This window comes from Conger conger, chromosome 10, assembly GCF_963514075.1.
Source record: "Conger conger chromosome 10, fConCon1.1, whole genome shotgun sequence".
Lineage (NCBI taxonomy): Eukaryota > Metazoa > Chordata > Actinopteri > Anguilliformes > Congridae > Conger > Conger conger.
The window spans coordinates 18232766-18251092 of record NC_083769.1 but is presented as its reverse complement, the minus strand read 5'-3'; the positions used below and the strand labels follow the sequence as shown (position 1 = coordinate 18251092).

The window sequence follows — 18327 nt, the reverse complement described above, 5'->3', positions numbered from 1 at the left end:
GTTTCACAGATTCCGGGGTGGGCCAATTCCTCACGGCAGAGATTTTTCTCGGGTCCATCTCCGTTTTACCTGCTGAAACGATAAAACCCAGGAAGGATACCGAATTTGCATGGAACACGCATTTCTCAGCCTTAACAAAAAGGCGAGCCTCCAAAAGGCGCGTCAGTACCAGTTTCACGTGGCGAATGTGCTCAGAGAGGGTAGCGGAGAAAATCAAAATATCGTCTAAATAGACGAACACAAATTTCTCCAACATCTCCCTGAGCACATCGTTAACGAGTGCTTGAAATACAGCAGGGGCGTTGGTGAGGCCGAAGGGCATAACCAAATATTCATAATGGCCCGAATGCGTATTGAACGCTGTTTTCCACTCGTCTCCCTCCCGTATGCGTACCAGGTTGTATGCGTTACGAAGGTCTAATTTCGTAAACACTGACGCAGTTTGCAATCGCTCAAACGCAGAATTCATAAGCGGCAGGGGGTATCTATTTTTTACCGTAATAGTGTTCAGCCCCCTGTAATCTATGCATGGCCTTAAACTCCCGTCTTTCTTTTTAACAAAGAAAAACCCTGCTCCTGCCGGTGATGAGGACGGTCTAATGAACCCATTAGCTAAGGCTTCACGGATGTATTCTGTCATGGCCCGGCTCTCAGGGGCCGACAGAGAATAGAGTGCACCCCGGGGCGGAACTGTACCTGGGTGTATATCTATTGCACAATCGTAAGACCGATGCGGGGGTAACGTGGTCGCGCGTTGTTTGCTGAATACTTCAGCTAACTCGCAATATACCCTAGGAACATTTGTTGGCAGCGGGAACCCCATAGCCCCTACCATCCGATCCTCGCACCCACTGGCTGCGGTAGGGAACATACTCTCGGTGTCCCAATCTGTGCCCTCACTGCCCTCACCCTCATCAATGGGACGACTCCAATCATACATAGAATCCCACTCCAGACTCCCCCCCTGCTCCTCCTCCTCCGGCCCCCGGACATTAGGACCAAGAGGCTCCCTAGCCTCCTCCTCGTCCCATTCAGACCCTATGTCAGTCTCTATGGGAGGAGCCGAGGGAATATACACACGATTGGAGTGAGTAGCACATTTTGGTCCCCACCGAGACACCGGATGGCCCCGGTTGCCCCAGTTTATTTGGGGTTGATGTTTAATTAACCAGCCATGGCCTAAAACTATGGGGTACGCTGGGGACTCTACCAAATAAAAATATATACGTTCCTGGTGTCCCCCAAACGGAATTCGCATAACCACCCGCTCTGTCTTGTGGCGAACCACCCCCGACCCCAACGGGCGGCCATCAAGCGCCGTAATAGATTGCGGCTGCGGCATAGGTCGAACCGGTAGGTTTTCTTGTTTAGCCCACTGGCGGTCAATAAAGTTATCTACCGCCCCAGAGTCAATAAAGGCGTCTGTCCTCACTACGACCCCCTTCCACGTCAATTCAATGGGAATAACTGTGCGAAAGCTAATACCTTCACTAGGTCCCACTAGCGACTTTCGCTCCCCTAGTGGGACTGATCTTTTACTGGAAGGTCGGGACAGTTTCTTATCCGATGCCCGGATCGTTTACAGAAGAAACAGAGCCCTTCTCTCCAGGGTCGTCTCCTAGGACGCGCCAGGGTAGTACCATCTAACTGCATCGGTTCCTCCGTTCTGTGTACCCCCTGTCTCCCCTCCTTCTCTGTACTCCTGCCTAGGGAAGGTGGAACCGGCCAATTAAACCCGCCGACTCTGCCGGCTCTTTCTCGCTCACGTTCCCGAATCCGGTTGTCTACACGAATCGCAATAGAGATCAGCGAACCCAGATCCCCCGGTGGTTCTAACGTGGCCAGCGCGTCTCTGACCGGGTCTGACAAAGCGGCAGTAAATAATGTTATAAGCGGTTCGTCCGCCCACCCAGTCTCCCCTGCCAACGCCTGAAACCCCACAGAGAACTCTGCCACGCTCTGGGTCCCCTGCCTCATCCACGTTAACCGGGCCGCCGCCTCTTTGCCCATGATGTTGTGGTCAAATACCCGGGTCATCTCCTGTATGAGAAGCTGGGAATCGTTCATTATTGGAGATTGTGCCCGGATCAGCGGATCCGCCCAAGTCAGAGCAGTCCCGGTCAGTAATGATAAAATGAACGCCACTCGGGAATCTTCAGTCGAGAAACGTGAGGGCTGGGCTTTAAAAAAAATCAAGCACTGAGAGAGGAACCCCCTACATTTACCCGCATCCCCCCCGTACCGCAGCGGCAGCTGTAATTTGGGCTCCCTCACCCCGGGTGTAATGGACTGGAGAGCGGATCCAGGTGGGGAAGAAGGGAGTGATTGGGGGTTGTCAGGAGCTAGCGCCTGTGCCCGTGATGAGCGAAACTCGCTTACTAGTTGCTGAAAGCTATCAGCGAGCCCCATCAGCACATCTTGCTGCCTACCTAGCCTGGCCAGGATCTCATCCTGACGATGGAAAATTACCGTCTGCTGCTCTGTCGTAGCAGCCTGCTGTTCATGCAACCTACGCAGTGCCTGCTCCTGAGTCGCTAGAGCAGCCTGCTGGGCGGCTACCACCGCTTCAAGCGGTGAACCCCCCACCTCATTCCCTGAACTGGTCGCTGGTCTCTCCATAGTGGCTTTTGTGTTCTGTAAGGGTGAGGCTGGGCGGAGAGCCAGAAGCGACCGAGGAGGACCTTCTAAAACGAACACGAGAACGGGTTCGTCACTAAATCCCAGGGAACAGCGGGAATGGGAAATAAACACAGAACTGAACCAAATAAGGGAAAAAGGAAAAGCCCCAAAAAACGGCTATAAGAAAACAAATCAACCCTTCAAAAACAGGGCGAACCGCACCACTGGCTTAGGTGCTTCCAATGACCGTGGAACAAAATAAAATACAACCTAGCCGGGGAAAAAGGCTAGGCACGAAAATAAAAACCTCGAGACGCAGCTCGGGATCAAAACGCAAACCAAAAATACATACCAGGGGACAACGTCCCCCAACCTCCGACTCACACGAGTCAAAAAGAAAACCAAAACCTTAGAGGAAGGCGCCAGCGAACACAACACAGCTGAACGCCTTCCTTACCTTTTAATCTTTTAGTTTTTTAGCAGTGAAACACACACACACACACCAGCACAGTACCGGACTCTTAAGTCTCACAGAGTCTACCAAGTGCTTTTACCGGCTTTGTGTCAGAGCGCACAGTGAACACAAAAGCATTGGTAGACTGCCGGCACTGGCCTTAAATACTCTTTCGGAGGGGAAAAATCCTCTGCCAATAATGACAGCCAGGTGAAGCCAATGAGCACCAGCCCTCTGGTGGACACCCTAGATATTACCTCACCATGACACATACTCCCATGTTCCCTTATCAAACTCCGGTACTGGAGGGTCACAGACTCTGCTGGGTCACAATGCACTTTTCCTGCACTACAGTTAAGTGCAAGAAAACTTCAAAAGTTAGCAGACACAGCGGCCCTCTGGGATTTGAGCTTGAGATCCTCAACAAAAGGACTCCCTCACTGTCCCAGCCACACATTTTAAAACACATGCGACAGGGCATTCTTGCCTTGAGCTCCAATTTCGGAGAGAATAATCAAACTTTTACTGCCAAGCAAGCGAGCGCCCACATTTGGATTTTTGCTGTTTTGTGGGACTGGCTGCTAGAACGAGACATGCCAGCTGATTTTGACAGTTACAGCGCTGTAAAACTCTGAATGCCTCTTTTAAAAATGGGAAGGGCCAGCCATACTCTGTTCAGTTGGATGGCACTGAAGTCAGCATCAAATTTCTATACATTGCTTGCCATTATTTTGCGAGCAAACATTATAAAGTTATATTTCCTTTCGCTGATGGTGAGCTAGTGATGCAGTTAACTTTTAGTTAACTTTTCAGGCAATTTTAGGTTGTGCAAAGCAATTTTTTCCCCCGTTCCATTGTGTTTATTTATTAATAAACTATTTGTTACTATTTGTCCATAGCTACATTACTTTGGCAAGTTAGCTGTGGTATAAACGGAATAATACCATATGAACGAGTCAGTTATAAGGAAATAACTGCCTGACAGGGCGGTGCTTCGGCTCGTTCACTTCAATCAGTTTTATTAATTTTTTCTTATTTTATATACACTCTTCTGATGTGAAGCTCTTAGCACGCCATCCAATAAAAGCACTGTACTTGAAGTTCCTTATAGTGTTGTGATTCACCTCAATGGAAAATCATATTTTATTTTACAGTTGGCAGAAAGAACAGGACAATGCATTTCACATGCTAAACATATTTCTTGTCTGTAGCCATCTTGGGTTCCAAACAAAGGACGTTTTGTCTGATATATGCCAGACAAACATATCATTGAACTGTTCAGCGCTCAAGCTAGTTGCAGACCAAAAGCAGTGGTTTTAACATAATGGCTCATTGTTAGCGACAGTGTGGTAATTGTGTTGTGCGTCTGTAGGCATGGCTGTCTTGCGGAGCTGGGAGCCCGTCACCCTCAGACAGTGGCACCGCGTGGTTGCCGAGCGCCTCAACAAGGACGGCTCCCTGAAGGTGGACCAGGCCCAGGAGGTCAGGAGGTCGTCGCCAGGGAAGGCCCAGGGCTTGAACATCCACACTCCCATGTACCTTGGCGGAGTCCCCAGCATGGACATCCTGCCCAAACCTGCCAACGTCAGCATGCTGTTCGAGGGCTGTGTGGGCGAGGTAAAGCTGTACCCACATTGTCTTCTTATGAAAAGGTGCTAAACCTGGTCCCAAAATGCCATAGGGTGTGTTGGCTTTTTCATTGCTTTCATTACTCAGCACTTGTTTGATCAGTAGAAATGAAATAAGTCTGTGAAATTACTAAGATAAAATTGAAAGGTTTATTTTGGTTTAACTAAATGACATATGTATTCCCTTAGAACAGTGGTCCCCACTTCTGGTCCTGGAGAGCTGTAGGGTGTGCTGGCTTTTGTTGTTACTCAGCACTTTATTTACCAATTAAAGGAGTTAATTACACAGTTAACTCACCTCACCTGGTTTCATGGGTCTGAATTGTTTGCTGATATTAAGGTCAAAATAAAAACCAGCAGACCCTGTGGCTCTCCAGGACCAGGAGTGAGGACCACTCCCTTAAGAATTTCATTGAATCCCACTTTGCGATATTAAATACTAGTATCAAGCATATCTTGCCTAATCGGAGAAGAGCAGCCTGGTTGACAGTTGTATTGCTTGTCCAGGTGTCTATCAATGGGAAGAAGGTTGACCTGTCGTACAGTTTCATGGAGAGCAGGGCCATCTTGCAGTGCGTGGACAACAGCCCATGTGACCGCCGGCCCTGTCTGAATGGAGGCAGCTGCATGTCCAATGCTGAGTATGAGTACCAGTGTCTGTGCCAGGATGGGTTCGAGGGTGAGCCCACTGCAACCACAAATGCAACCACTCTGAGCCACAACCACAACATAACCACAACCACTCTGAGCCACAACCAAAACATAACCACAACCACTCTGAGCCAAACATGACTCTGAACCCCACATAACCACAACTACTCTGAAACCCACATAATCACCCTAACCCCACATAACCACAACTACTCTGAACCCCACATAATCGCAACCACTCACTCCCACAAAACCACGACTGCTTTTCTTCAAATGTGACCTGAAGCACTCAGAATTTATCATGACCATCCCCGTTCTGTTTAAAGACATTACTATTTCTTAAAAAATATCATGTTATTCCTACAATTTAAATTTTACATCTTATCAGATATTTAACCTCTATTTGAATAAATATCTCAAATGATGTTTATAAGTCTTGTATTTTGTCTGTTGCTTTTGACATTTCAATTGGTCTTCCTCTATGAGTGCAGTGAGTATGCATTGTGGTTTGATTTGAACTTTGTCGCCCCCTGCTGGATGATGGACTGTGCCTAATTGTGAGCTGAGCTGTGTGTGAATCTTTATGCTCCCGTGCTACGGCAGCCTGACGTGTTCTTCTCTCCGGTGACAGGTGAGCGGTGTGAGGTGGTGAAGGATGTCTGCCACGTGGATGCCGAGTGCCAAAACGGGGGCAGATGTGCCAGTGGCCAGTGCGTGTGTCCCGGCGGATACAGTGGTCTGCACTGTGAGGCCGGTGAGTGGCAACCTGCCGAATACACACAGCCCAGCACCATTACCCAACACGCACATCCCTATGCTATCTGACCAGCACACACAGCCCAGCACCATTACCCAACATGCACATCCTTTATACTATCCTAACAACACACACAGCCCAGCATCATTACCCAACACACACGTCCCTATGCTATCTGACCAACACACACAGCCCAGCACCATTACCCAACACACACATCATTATGCTATCTGACCAACACACACAGCCCAGCACCATTACCCAACACGCACATCCTTATGCTATCTGACCAACACACACAGCCCAGCACCATTACCCAACATGTACGTCCCTATGCTATCCTAACAACACATAAAGTCCAACACCATTAGCCAACACACAGCTAAAGTCCATCCTGCCAACACACACAGCCTAGCACCATTACCCAACACGCACGTCCCTAAGCTATCCTACCAACACACAAAGTCCAATATCACCCAACACACAGTCCTACGCCCTCCTACCAACACACAAAGTCCAACCTATTACCAACACACACAGCTAAACCCCATCCTGCCAACACACTGAGCAAAATCTCTCCAATGCCCAGAGCAATTTTAGCCCACTGGTGTTTACCAGAACCAGAATATTGAGCCACCACAAGGTGCAAGCAGCACTGTCCAGAGTATGAGACTAAAAGAGCATAGAGGGCTTACTAGAGCCTGGTTTTGCTAAACACTATTTTCACAGGATTAGTGCTAATCCTGTACCAATTTCAGACTCTGGCTTAATTTCATATTGTATTAACATTTCTTCCAGTAATATAAACCGCAACCAGCTGCAAAGTAATGTGTGGAGCTGTCTCATAATCATTTCTGGCTAATGCTCAATCATAAGATAACTGAAGCTGCAATATCATCCTCAGTACGGTTCAATAAGTGTCCATTGAATTTTCCTTTTGCCTGAGATAAAAACATGTTACTTTAAAGTTTAAAATGAAAAACACAGCCTCAGCTATGAGACTTCACACCATAAACCCCAGTCAGGAGGCCAATGAGAGAAAGACAGCCGGTGGTGTGAAACTGAGGTCTATCTCCCACACCCACACAGTTGTCCTGAACTGTACACTTCCTGTGCCAGATGATGAAGCGCGTATCTCTTTCTCTCTCTCCCTCTCTCCTGCGGTTAAACGTGAATGTTCAGCATACGCAGGGCAGGCTCCCACCATCCTTGACACCCTGTGGAACATGGAGGGTAGCGGGGGGAATGGTATAGTATCCCGTTAGCCTGCCTAAAACCCGCGACTAACGGAAACGTCCGAGCCAGGGCTCCACCCCCTGCCTAACATTGTGAAACCGCACTGTTTGCGTCATAACCACGGGCACTGGACCTCCATTCCAGATTTACATTTTTGTGAAGTGCGAAAACACAAGGTGTGAAACAGGAATTCTACGTTTCAGTTGAAATGTAGCATGCAATTCTACTACTAGACCTAGGTTGGTGTCCTTTCTTGGACTCACAGAGTCATTTTCGTCTTTGATTTGCTTTGAAATTAACGTAGAATTCCTCTTTCGCATCTTCCGGAAAGTTCTGTCCAGTCTGTGACATAATAAATACTCACTGCAATGTGAATTTGTGTGTGTCATTCAAAACTGCTTTACCTAAGAGAAAAAAAAGCTCACCCCTCTCTCTGTCTCATTCACGGGAAATACAAACAAAGGAGATAAATGCTGTTTGTGACTAATAAAAGTGTTTCCAGTTGAATGTATACAGTAACCCTCTGTGTGAATTAAAAGCCTTAGCAGTTTTTGGAGAATGACCCTGCATGAAGCACAGTTCTGTTCAACATCAAACTGAGGATTTGATAATTAATGTTGTGATACTTAGTTAATGAAAGCGTAATATATGTTTATTTTACAACAGCTGTTAGTGACGGATACAGTATTTGTTTATTTTCCCATGTATAATTTTGAACACAATATAAAAATGTACAAAAATGAACTAATACTTTGAACTACTTTACTAACTTTTAACATCATGTTTAAACATGTTTAAAAAGGAAATGTTGAAGTTTGCAATCTGTAACAATTCTATTCTTACTGGCTGTCTGTGGTCTTATTTAAAATGTAAGGTCCAAAATGTTCTTCAGAATGTTTCGAGGTCCTTGCAGTGTGACTCAGAAACCACAAGAGGGCGGTATTACCCAGAAGGCCAGTGGTGACACAAGGTGCATGATCAGCCTCTGTTTTGTTTCTAGATGCTCCTGCTCAGTATGCAGCCTATTTCCATGACGATGGATACCTGGTTCTACCCAAGCCAGTCTTCCCCAGAAGGTGAGTTTAGATTAACCTTTAAAATGTTCCCATATAACATTTTTCAGTTCTGAATTGGCATCTATTACCTTAGTCTTCTAGAGAAATATCTAAATTAAAACCAAACTATTTTATTGCCATGACCACACATAGTATGGCCAAAGCAATAAGTTATATAAGATGTAAATCAGGAATAACACTATTAGCAATAGTTAGTAATGTGCTTACTTAATTGATCGTTTAAAAAAATCAAAGCAGGCCTTATTAAAAGCAATAATTAAAAACATATTTTCAAAATTGAAAAAGAAATGTGGAACCCAGGCTGCTCTAATAGCAGGCTAGCCTCTGTGTTGTATGATACGTCACAGGGTGAACCATGGTTTCCGTTTCCAGTTCTCTAGAAGTGCTTTATCATTTCTGTGCTAAAATCAAGTGAAGCAAGAAATGTGAAATTATGACATTGTGAGAGTCAAGGCTCTGGGCCAATGTGTCAAAATGCTGTTGTTCCAAATGATTCAAAATAGTTCAAAATCTCTACTTATTAAAGAATAGCATCATTGCATTCTAAAATATATCATCTATAAATGTGCATTCTTTTTTTATTTGAACACATTTTAAATGTTAATTGCACTATAGGTGATTCAGCCACAGTAAAAACTATTGAAACACCAAATTACAAGTACAAGCAGAGGTTACATGAGGTTAGCAGAGCAGAAGTTTCGCTGTAAATCACAAATGCCCAACTCTGAATCGCTGGCCTTTACCTTACGTTTAGTTTTCTGACAGCTCTATAAACTAACCTGGTTCAATCCTGTACTTGGTCCTTAGTATGCACTTGCAGTCTGCAGCTATAGTTGGTGCTTATACGAAATGTCATAGCAAGATATAATTGAGCTAATTAAATAATTAGGAGCAGAAGTTGACACAGTCCTGTAACCGGTCAGCACTTGATCTGCACCCCTGCTCTAAGTATTCCTGGAAAACGGTTAGTGGGCTGAGAGTGGTCTTAAGATTTTTAGTCTTTAAATATGATGGATTCAGCCGAAGCAGCATATCCCTTTTGGAAAGGACTGTGCAATAGGCTAGACCATTGTCTTTCTCCATCAATAACAGTTCTCCTGTCTGATTTCAGTTCCCCTGACGCCCCTGAGACCATTGAGCTGGAGATCCGCACCACCACTTCAGAGGGCTTGATATTATGGCAAGGAGTGGTAGGTCCTCAGTACAACTCTGATAGGATCTGTGAGCTACAGCTAATAGGCAGGGCAGCAGTGTAGTGTAATGCGCTGTTGATTCTGGGAGACTGAGTAAACATGATGAAAATGTCATGTCATCTTACTGTAAAAAAGTGTCCGTGCTGACTAGAGATTTGAAGTTACGTGAAGAAGAGTTTTATTCTAGGATTAGTGTAAATAACTTGCCTTTTGAAGTTCAAACTAAGGCAGCACAGACACTTTACTTTTTTAACTGAAAAAGTTTTAGCAGTGTTATTTCTTGTTCTTTATTATTAATGAAGTCATTAAACAAATCCGTTATAAAGAGTCAAAGGAGCAGTGTGTGTGGTAGGCTTGAATCTGCAAGCACTATTTGATCTTCCCATGCCACTGAGAATGCATTAATGCTGAATCACTCACTGCAAGATATGATGTGCAGTATATAACAACAAATATTCTTTAAAAAATGATTACTTGTAATAGAGGTGAAACATTATCAATACGATAATATTCATAACTTCATGTCCATGTGTATAATATCCATGAAGGAAAATGGATTAGCACAATACAAACATTTTTCTGCATAAGCCATTTTTCCTGCAGTGTGCTGAATTCAGTGATACTCCATTTCCCAGGATCCACTCTGTTAACCTGTGATTAATCATCACTGCCATGCACTCTTTTGTAAATTTGGTCATGCAGAATGTACTCAGATTGCTTCGTGCATGTCAGCTGCCTGCCCCTTATCCGCAGCATGCTGCTCAGTTTGCACCATCACGCTAACTCCCCTCACCTTCCATCTCTCCAGGAGTCCAGTGGCACTTTCCGCAAGCTGCATGCTAGTAAAAAGGTACTCACACCCAGTGATTCCCACACCAACCCCCTGACCCAACCCTTCTTAGAGTACTTAAAGCAAGGAAATGCATTGACTTGTACTCCAAAATATCTTTGTGTGCATTTTATTTCGATACACTCAGAAATAACGTGACAGTGGAGGTACCAATGTTCCCTTTGGGTCCAAATGAGTACATTTTCAGAGCAAATAAGGTACAAGTTAGTTTTTATATTATCTTGAATATATAATTAGTTTATATATTGCTGGCTAGGGGTACAATTCTATGCAACTATAGGGTATCGACCCAGCAACATTTGTTTTAAGCACTTTTTGTACCGTTATTGCTGAGTGTACAAAATTATGCACAATGTGAGAAAAAGCAGTGAAGCTTCGATTGGTGGGTAAAATTTACTTCACTCTTGCCTGTGCATTAGGGGCACGTAAGGGTACAGGTAAGGAAATGCTGAGGCCGATAATTAATATTTTGATTATTTATCTGGTCATATTGGATGATGCTAATCCAATACCTCCATTTTTACATGTTAGCACAAATACAAACTGCAGCTAACTTTCCACATCTATGGAAGAAGAAGATGAGCACAGATATCAACTCAGAAATAAAAAAATTAACAAATTTTATTTGCATTACAAAATATTTCTTGCTTTATTGTTAAGCAGAGATCATCTAGAGACCTACACAGTAATCCTACAGCATTGCTTTGGCGAGTATGGCTGGTAAAATTAACTTGTTAAAAAGAAACAATTCAAAAGACTGCGTAGGCTACTTTCAGTTCATGATCTATTCATGTCATTTAAAGCATTATAATTGTAAGTGTCAGAATTAGAATTGTGTCATCATATCAGCCGTTAGCATATTGGTCAATACCAATGCCAGTTTGTTTTAAGCTATGATGTATATGACCCCACTATAATTTTAAATCCCAAGCTATAAGGAGACATTTTTCAAATGCGTTAACCTTAGATGTACATAGTAATCCAGCAGAAACAGTGCTAAACTGTACACTTTCCACAAGGCTTACAATACTGCACATAGACACACATATGAAACAAGATTGAGTACAAATAATTAAGAATCTATGATGAGATTAAATAATTAAAATAGTCATATTTTATAATATATTTCAGTGTGGGAACTACCTTATGAACATTAATTTCCATGACTAACACAATTGCCATGTCATTACCATGACTTTTAAGCAAAAACTCCATAACGGCACGAAGTATGGTCTGGTACATCAGCAATGGAACTCACCCAATACTATTAACTCTCTCACTGTCTCTACGTGCATCCTGTTTTCACTTGAGCCCAAATGGCCAGGCTCAGTTCAAGAGGTCCCTGACTTGCATGTAGGTTAAGGGAAACTGCTCAACAAATGGTGTCAGTGAATGTCGGCAGAATTATTTAAAAGTGGAACTCACCATTACACTTCTTTGAATATAAATTGGCTGAGATTGCATGTTTTTTTTTGTTTTTTTTTACTTTTTTTTTTACTGTAATGATTTATACATGGGGCTGGACATAGTGACTTGATAATTGACTGTGTGTGTGTGTCCCATCAACCATATTTCATTGATTTCCAGTGGAATTAGCTTTTCTTGCCTACAGTCTCTATCAGTTTATGGATTGGATGCTAAGAGAATCATACTGAAAAACACTGAATGTTTGTATAGGTGATGTGATATCTTTAATTTAAAAAATGTCATTTCTAGGAACTTGGAGAAGAAGGAAAAGGGAAAGACTTCATAAGTCTAGGTTTACAAAGTGGACAGCTGGTTTTCAGGTACAGTTTTTAAATGCGTTCTAATTTTTTTATACATTAGTAGATGCAAATGTATTTTTACATATACCTTTTATCCATTGTGCATTTTAAAAATGTTGCTAAGCTTCCATAGAATTTTCTGAAATGTCCATGTATATTTCCCCTAATTCTTGTATTTTATTATCGTCCTACATCTGAATTGTTTATACTATTGTTATTTAAATATCTGCTCATTTGTTCCATATCCTGTTATTGTCCTTTGTGGGGAACTGCTCTAAGCGGTCTTTAAATAAGTCTTTAAATAAGGTTGGCTTTTTATTTGACGGTCGAGTTTCATGTCTTGTCCCCATCCCTCCCTACCTCCCTGTGAACCTTAATTGTTGTCTCTGTGACTTGCTTTGTGTATCGGTATTTTTAGTTGGCTAGGTAAGCAGTGTTTGGATAGTTAACTTTGGTCACTTTTGCTCTGTTTGTTTGTTTGTTTGTTCAAAAAAAAAAAGAAAAAAAAAGGCCCTTGTCCTTATCTTTGTTGTACAGGTAGCAGTTGAAATTGTACTTCCCTCTAGGGTCTTTCAGCGAACTTATCCCTGGTTATGGGTATGCACTTTGTTGTACGTCGCTCTGGATAAGAGCGTCTGCCAAATGCCAATAATGTAATGTAATGTTGTCCACAGTTACCAGCTGGGCAGCGGGGAGGCGGAGATTATCTTTGAAGAACCAATCAATGACGGGAAGTGGCATAAGGTTACAGCAGTGAGGTAGAGCATTCATATCCTCAGTTACAGCGTAGCACACCTGTATACATGTAGCATCCATACAGCTCAAGTGTTGGTGATGTGGTGGTGTCAAGTAACGCGTTCGTTTTCTCATGGACAGGACTGGTAAACTGGGTTATGTCCAGGTTGATGGAGGACCCATTAGCAGAGGACATTCTCAAGGCAAAAGCGTCATGGTGAACACCAAAGGCAACGTATTCCTGGGTAAGCTCATTTCTAAAGTAATTTCTGTTATTATGATCATCATCTGAACGAAAGTAATTATCTTTGTCCTTTCAATGCTATGCAAACATGCATATAGTTATTTTAGCTATAATGAATCAATCATGTCCACATATAGTATATGATCCCTCCATTACATTACCTTATCGGAAACAGCAGTAGTAATGTTTCAGGCTCAGATTCCCTCTGCTGGAGACAGTGGAGCATGGATATATCCGCATGGATATCTTGCACTTGTTGTGGAAATATTTTTTGTCGCTTTTCCTCCTCGTCCCTTTTACGTGGGTGAAGTTTTATTGGCAGCAATGATGTTGAAGAAATATTCAGAGTCAGTAGTTGCTCATTCCAAATCTTTAGTTTAAAATAAAACAGATTAATCTGGGGAGTCTGTGTGCTCCAGAGAACTTCCTGAGCTTCCAGAGACCAGAGAATTCCAAAGTAACAGTAGGAAGTATCCTAGTCTTTATGCATTATAGCTAACCAATCAATTGTCGAAAAGTAAAGTACATGAAACCTTATAAACTGTGAGTTAATGTCAGAAAGAATGCTTGCAATATGCGTGTCAATTAAACTGTAAAGGAGAATGCCTAGAACACAGAAATTGTGAATTCAAAGCAATTTAGCAATGGTTCTTACTGTGTACTAAAACATACAACATCAGGCGGAGAACACAAAGGGAAGCAGCAGTCTGCAGACCCATAGACAGACAGTCTCCAGATCAGCAGTTTTAAATGGAATATGTCAAGAAGCATATTCAATTGAGTCTAGTTGATGGATGGATAGATTTATATATCACACTCAAAACACAAGGGAAACTGATCACCAGCATCCACCTCAACCATCACCAGCACCCACCTGGGTGATGCAACAGCAGCCATTTTGTGGCAGAATACTCACAACTCATCGGTTGAAGAGGGAGAGAATTTTCATTTAGCCAATGAAATCAGGGGATGATTAGGTGGCAGGTTGAAAGAGGCAGGCTGGGAATTCAGCCAAGATGGAGGGTAACCAAACGGCTCTCCGTTTTCATCATGTCCTGTAATGTCCTAACGAGCGAGGCGTGCTTTGCAGGCGGAGCTCCCGACATGGCGGCGCTGACGGGAGGCAAGTTCTCCTCGGGCATGACGGGCTGCGTGAAGAACCTGGCGCTGACCAACACCAGGCCAGGCGAGCAGCCGGCCCGGCCCATCGACCTGCAGGCCCACGCCCAGGAGGGCATCAACGTGGAGCGCTGTTCCTCATAAAGCAGCCAGCGGAGACGACGACGACGACAGCCCACTGACTCTGGAGAATAAACACCACAACACTCACTCATACACTCACAGACACTCACGCGCACACCCATACATACCCATACAAACTCACGGTGCTTTGCTGCTACCAAAAAATTGAGAAACGGATTGTCTTTGCTCTGCACTGCATTAAACCAAAAAGAAAGAAAAAAGAAATTATATTAACAAGTCTTCAAAAACAATCAGTGTTGTATCATCAATGAAGGACTATTACTACAGGAGCTCCAGTTCAGTTTACATACATCAAAGCAGTAGCTTTTAGTCATAAAGAGAAAAGAAAAATTAGCTCTTCTACTACAGGGGAGATCCTTAGGAGTTGGAGATGTTTTTACAGCACTGAATTTTATTTATATACATATAAATAAATATATAAATATATATATATATATTTGTGGGGGGGGGGGGAGAATTACAAACTAACCATAACCTGCTCCTCCTGGATTTGATTCTGGGTTGTAATACTGTGTGTCCCAGGCTTTGTGGCCTAGTCGTGTTAATACTTGAAGACATTTAGGCCTTCTCGCCTCATCATTTTCGGTAGCTTTTCTGGACACCATTTGGACGAGCATGCTCTGCTTTTCTTAAAAGTGGCTTTCGGGGGGACAGGGAATTGGCAGGGGCAAAAAGAGCAACATCTTCGTCTCAGGTGAGGAAATAAAGTACTTTAAGAGAACACACTTTAAAGTACCAGTGCTTTTGTTTTTGCCAAACCACTTGTTTTTTTTACTTAGGGAATGTTTCACCTGTCATATGCAGTCGCTCTATGCGTTTGGTGTCAGAAATATGATTAAATGAACAAATGGTGCTAATGTCAAGTGTTTATCAAGAATTACCCTATTACAAAGTCACTTTTCTGTTTTTTTTTCTGTGATACAACTACTCATCTGTAGATATGCTGTGCATTTTTGATCACATATTTTTCACACAAAACCTATTCTCCATGTCCAACATCCCAGCCCCAGCCCCACCTCCATATCCAAGCACCCAGCCTCACCCCCCCCCCCCCAACCACGGCAATCCCACAAGATGGCATTGTAATTATTGCTTTGGCAGAAATGGATGAATTTTGGAAGGTTGTTCCTATTTGATTTGCATGACGAGGACACGTGTATTTCTATGACTATCACACAGAGTTCCCTTGGATTTCTGCCCAGTGTTCAAAAACACTGTATCTAATCGAGTGGATTCTGAAGACACATAATCGGTGTAAAGAACATGTTTTTAAAACCAGTCCACAATATTGCCAAAAAATAAATAATATAACTTGCTCGGTCACAATCACGCCTATCTGCTAGTCAGGTAACTTTGTTGATCATAGTCTTTATATTTTGTCTACTTTTATATGTGGTAGTGCCTTGTTTTTGTACATTTGACCCCATCCACCCCAAAAATGTCCCCTTGCTTCCCTGATCCTGCACAGTTTTCTTCTTTTTTACACAAGGTTCTAGCTACAGAGAGCAGCTGTCTTTCACTCAGAAACCTCAGGAGGGTCTATGCAGAAACCTGCCTCAAATGAAACCTTTTTGTGTTCAGGGTCACTCGTCTTACCTTCACATCCGTGACATGGGACAGGTCCTATCGACGGCAGTTGGTGACATTTGTGGTGTAATAAAATGTAGAACAAGAGAGCATCTCAGTGAAAGTGAAGCCATGTAAGATTGGTGTAGAGTAGACTCTTGTGGGCTGTGTTTAGAGTGGAATAAAGGCAAACCCACTGATATGGGTTAGCTTTAACAATCACGCGGCGGTTCCATTTGAGGTTCAATCTGCTTTAGGTCTTTTCTTATTATTGTTACTGTTCAAAATGAGCACTACCAATTTGCATAACAATGCTTCCTTTTAATTTATTTTTATTTTTTAATGTTACTTCTTGGCTCGTTTCTGATGTTGTAAAGCCATAAAAGTTCACCTGTTTTCCTTTGGTTATTATATTAGTTTAAAGCCCCCCACTCCTTAAGCTTAATTTTTAATGCTGAATCTCCAAGAGAGATAAGTAAGTTGCAACCCCTGCCCCCTCAACTAATATTTGCCTCTCACCCAAAAACCTGTTCTCCCTGAGTTTGTTGTATCTTAGGAAATGCTGTTACAGTTTGAAACTCTTAAACACCCATCAACGACGGAAAAGTGTTGTTTTTTTGTTTTGTTTTTTTTAGAATACCCTTTTGATTTTTTTTTTTTGTATAATATGAGTAAAACAGATTCTACTGAACAGCCTGTTCACTTTGTTTTGTTATCGTACTGGACACGTTTGTGTGTCATTCGACCGTTATCACGGAAAAACTGTGTTGCCTTTGGCACCTGCTGAAACACTTTAAGAAGAGATATTTCACTAGGATGTGTAGCTGGGAGTCATAACATTTGGGCCCTGCCTTGGAATTTAGAAGAACACGGAGTCCATTTTGTGTGGCTCAGCTGTCGTATTTTACATATGTTACATCAGACCAGCAATAAAGCATTCATTCTGCACCAGTAGAGCAGGACACATTCTCTACTGTACACGGGCACTCAGACCCGAAAACTGCACAAGTCCTACTAGCATTCCATATGATAGAAGCCTTCTGTCAGGGACTGTGCATGTTCAATCATAAAAGCAAATATAAAGTGATTATTGTTATGGAATTGCTTAAATGGAAAAAAAGTAATCTTTTAAAAGGGGAATGTTGCCACTTTTCAATTTAAATATCTTACTTGTTCTTATATTATTTGAAAATATATATGTTTGTTTTAAGTGTTTATTTTTGAGCTTTTGAATAAAGCCAAAGGGGAAGAATCAAGGCACAAACAGTAGAGTTCCTGTGGCTTAACCCAGCTTACATTCTAAAAATGGAATGGCAGCACTGAATCACATTTTATGTGCCGTTCTCTTCTGTCTGAAGAACCTACCCTTACCCTACCCATCTGAAGAACTTACCCTACCCCAACCCCCAACTGATAGCCCCTCCACTGACACCCCCACCCTTACCATTCCCCAAACGCTGACACCCCCACCCTTACCAGGTCCACACCCCACCCGGACCATATCCCAAATCTTGATGCCGCAACCTTACCATTACCCCACCCTGACCCCCACCCTTTACCATTTATATTTTTTGGATATGTTGTATTTCATCCCTCGACTTCAGGATATAAAATGCAGGATATCATATCCGCTTTTCTGAGGCCATGCTTAGCCAGAAAGGACACACCAACTTACCATCTCACAAGGTATTGCAACATCATGCACTTTGTCAATAACATGTTTTGTAGAAATCCTCTTAATACAGAACAATGCTACTGCCTTCTCTTTTGTGGGTTGGGTAAAGCTATTTGTTTTCTATGTCTGTTAAAAACTAGCATTCAGCCTTGATCTGTGGAAGTGTTGCATGAACAATCAAGGTCTTTTGAAACATGGAATAAAACTTATCATTTTTACAAACCCATATTTGTACAACTCTCAGACTTTTAATTTGGGACTTAATTAAACTCAGGCCAGGACTAGTTAGCACCGATATTTTTATCGTCCATATGTGTGCACACGCGTTTGTACCACCCATGCTCAGCCACAGGGGAAAATATGTGATTGTGATGAGAAAATGTTAAGAGTTGTGGTCAGGCAGCTCCTAGAGAAAGACTTATACACTCAGTGAGCACTTTATTAGGTATTTATTTTATTAAACTTCTGCTGTAGCCTGTCCACTTATAGGTTTGACATGTTGTGTGTGTTCACAGATGCCCTTCTGCGTACATCTGTTGTAATGCGTTGCTATTGCATTACTGACACCTTTCTGTCAGCTTTGACCAGTCTGGCCCTTCTCCACTGACCTCTCT

The 18327-nt window shown here is 42.8% G+C and overlaps 1 protein-coding gene across 12 annotated transcripts in view; it reads left to right on the top strand.

Annotated features, from left to right (window-relative positions):
* LOC133139383 (basement membrane-specific heparan sulfate proteoglycan core protein-like) overlaps window positions 1-17939 on the top strand; it is a 152958-nt gene extending 135019 nt beyond the window's left edge. For 10 of the 12 annotated variants that reach the window (XM_061258878.1, XM_061258887.1, XM_061258886.1 and 7 more), the window contains 11 exons: window positions 4446-4690; window positions 5209-5380; window positions 5984-6106; window positions 7292-7357; window positions 8346-8421; window positions 9533-9611; window positions 10423-10464; window positions 12181-12251; window positions 12905-12988; window positions 13107-13210; window positions 14300-17939. In XM_061258878.1, the coding sequence (XP_061114862.1) occupies window positions 4446-4690; window positions 5209-5380; window positions 5984-6106; window positions 7292-7357; window positions 8346-8421; window positions 9533-9611; window positions 10423-10464; window positions 12181-12251; window positions 12905-12988; window positions 13107-13210; window positions 14300-14472 (1235 nt within the window). In that variant the 3' untranslated portion in view covers window positions 14473-17939. The remainder of the gene's footprint in view (window positions 1-4445; window positions 4691-5208; window positions 5381-5983; window positions 6107-7291; window positions 7358-8345; window positions 8422-9532; window positions 9612-10422; window positions 10465-12180; window positions 12252-12904; window positions 12989-13106; window positions 13211-14299) is intronic. The other 2 variants (XM_061258881.1, XM_061258879.1) reach the window with 2 other exon arrangements.
* The last annotated feature ends 388 nt before the right edge of the window (window positions 17940-18327 follow it).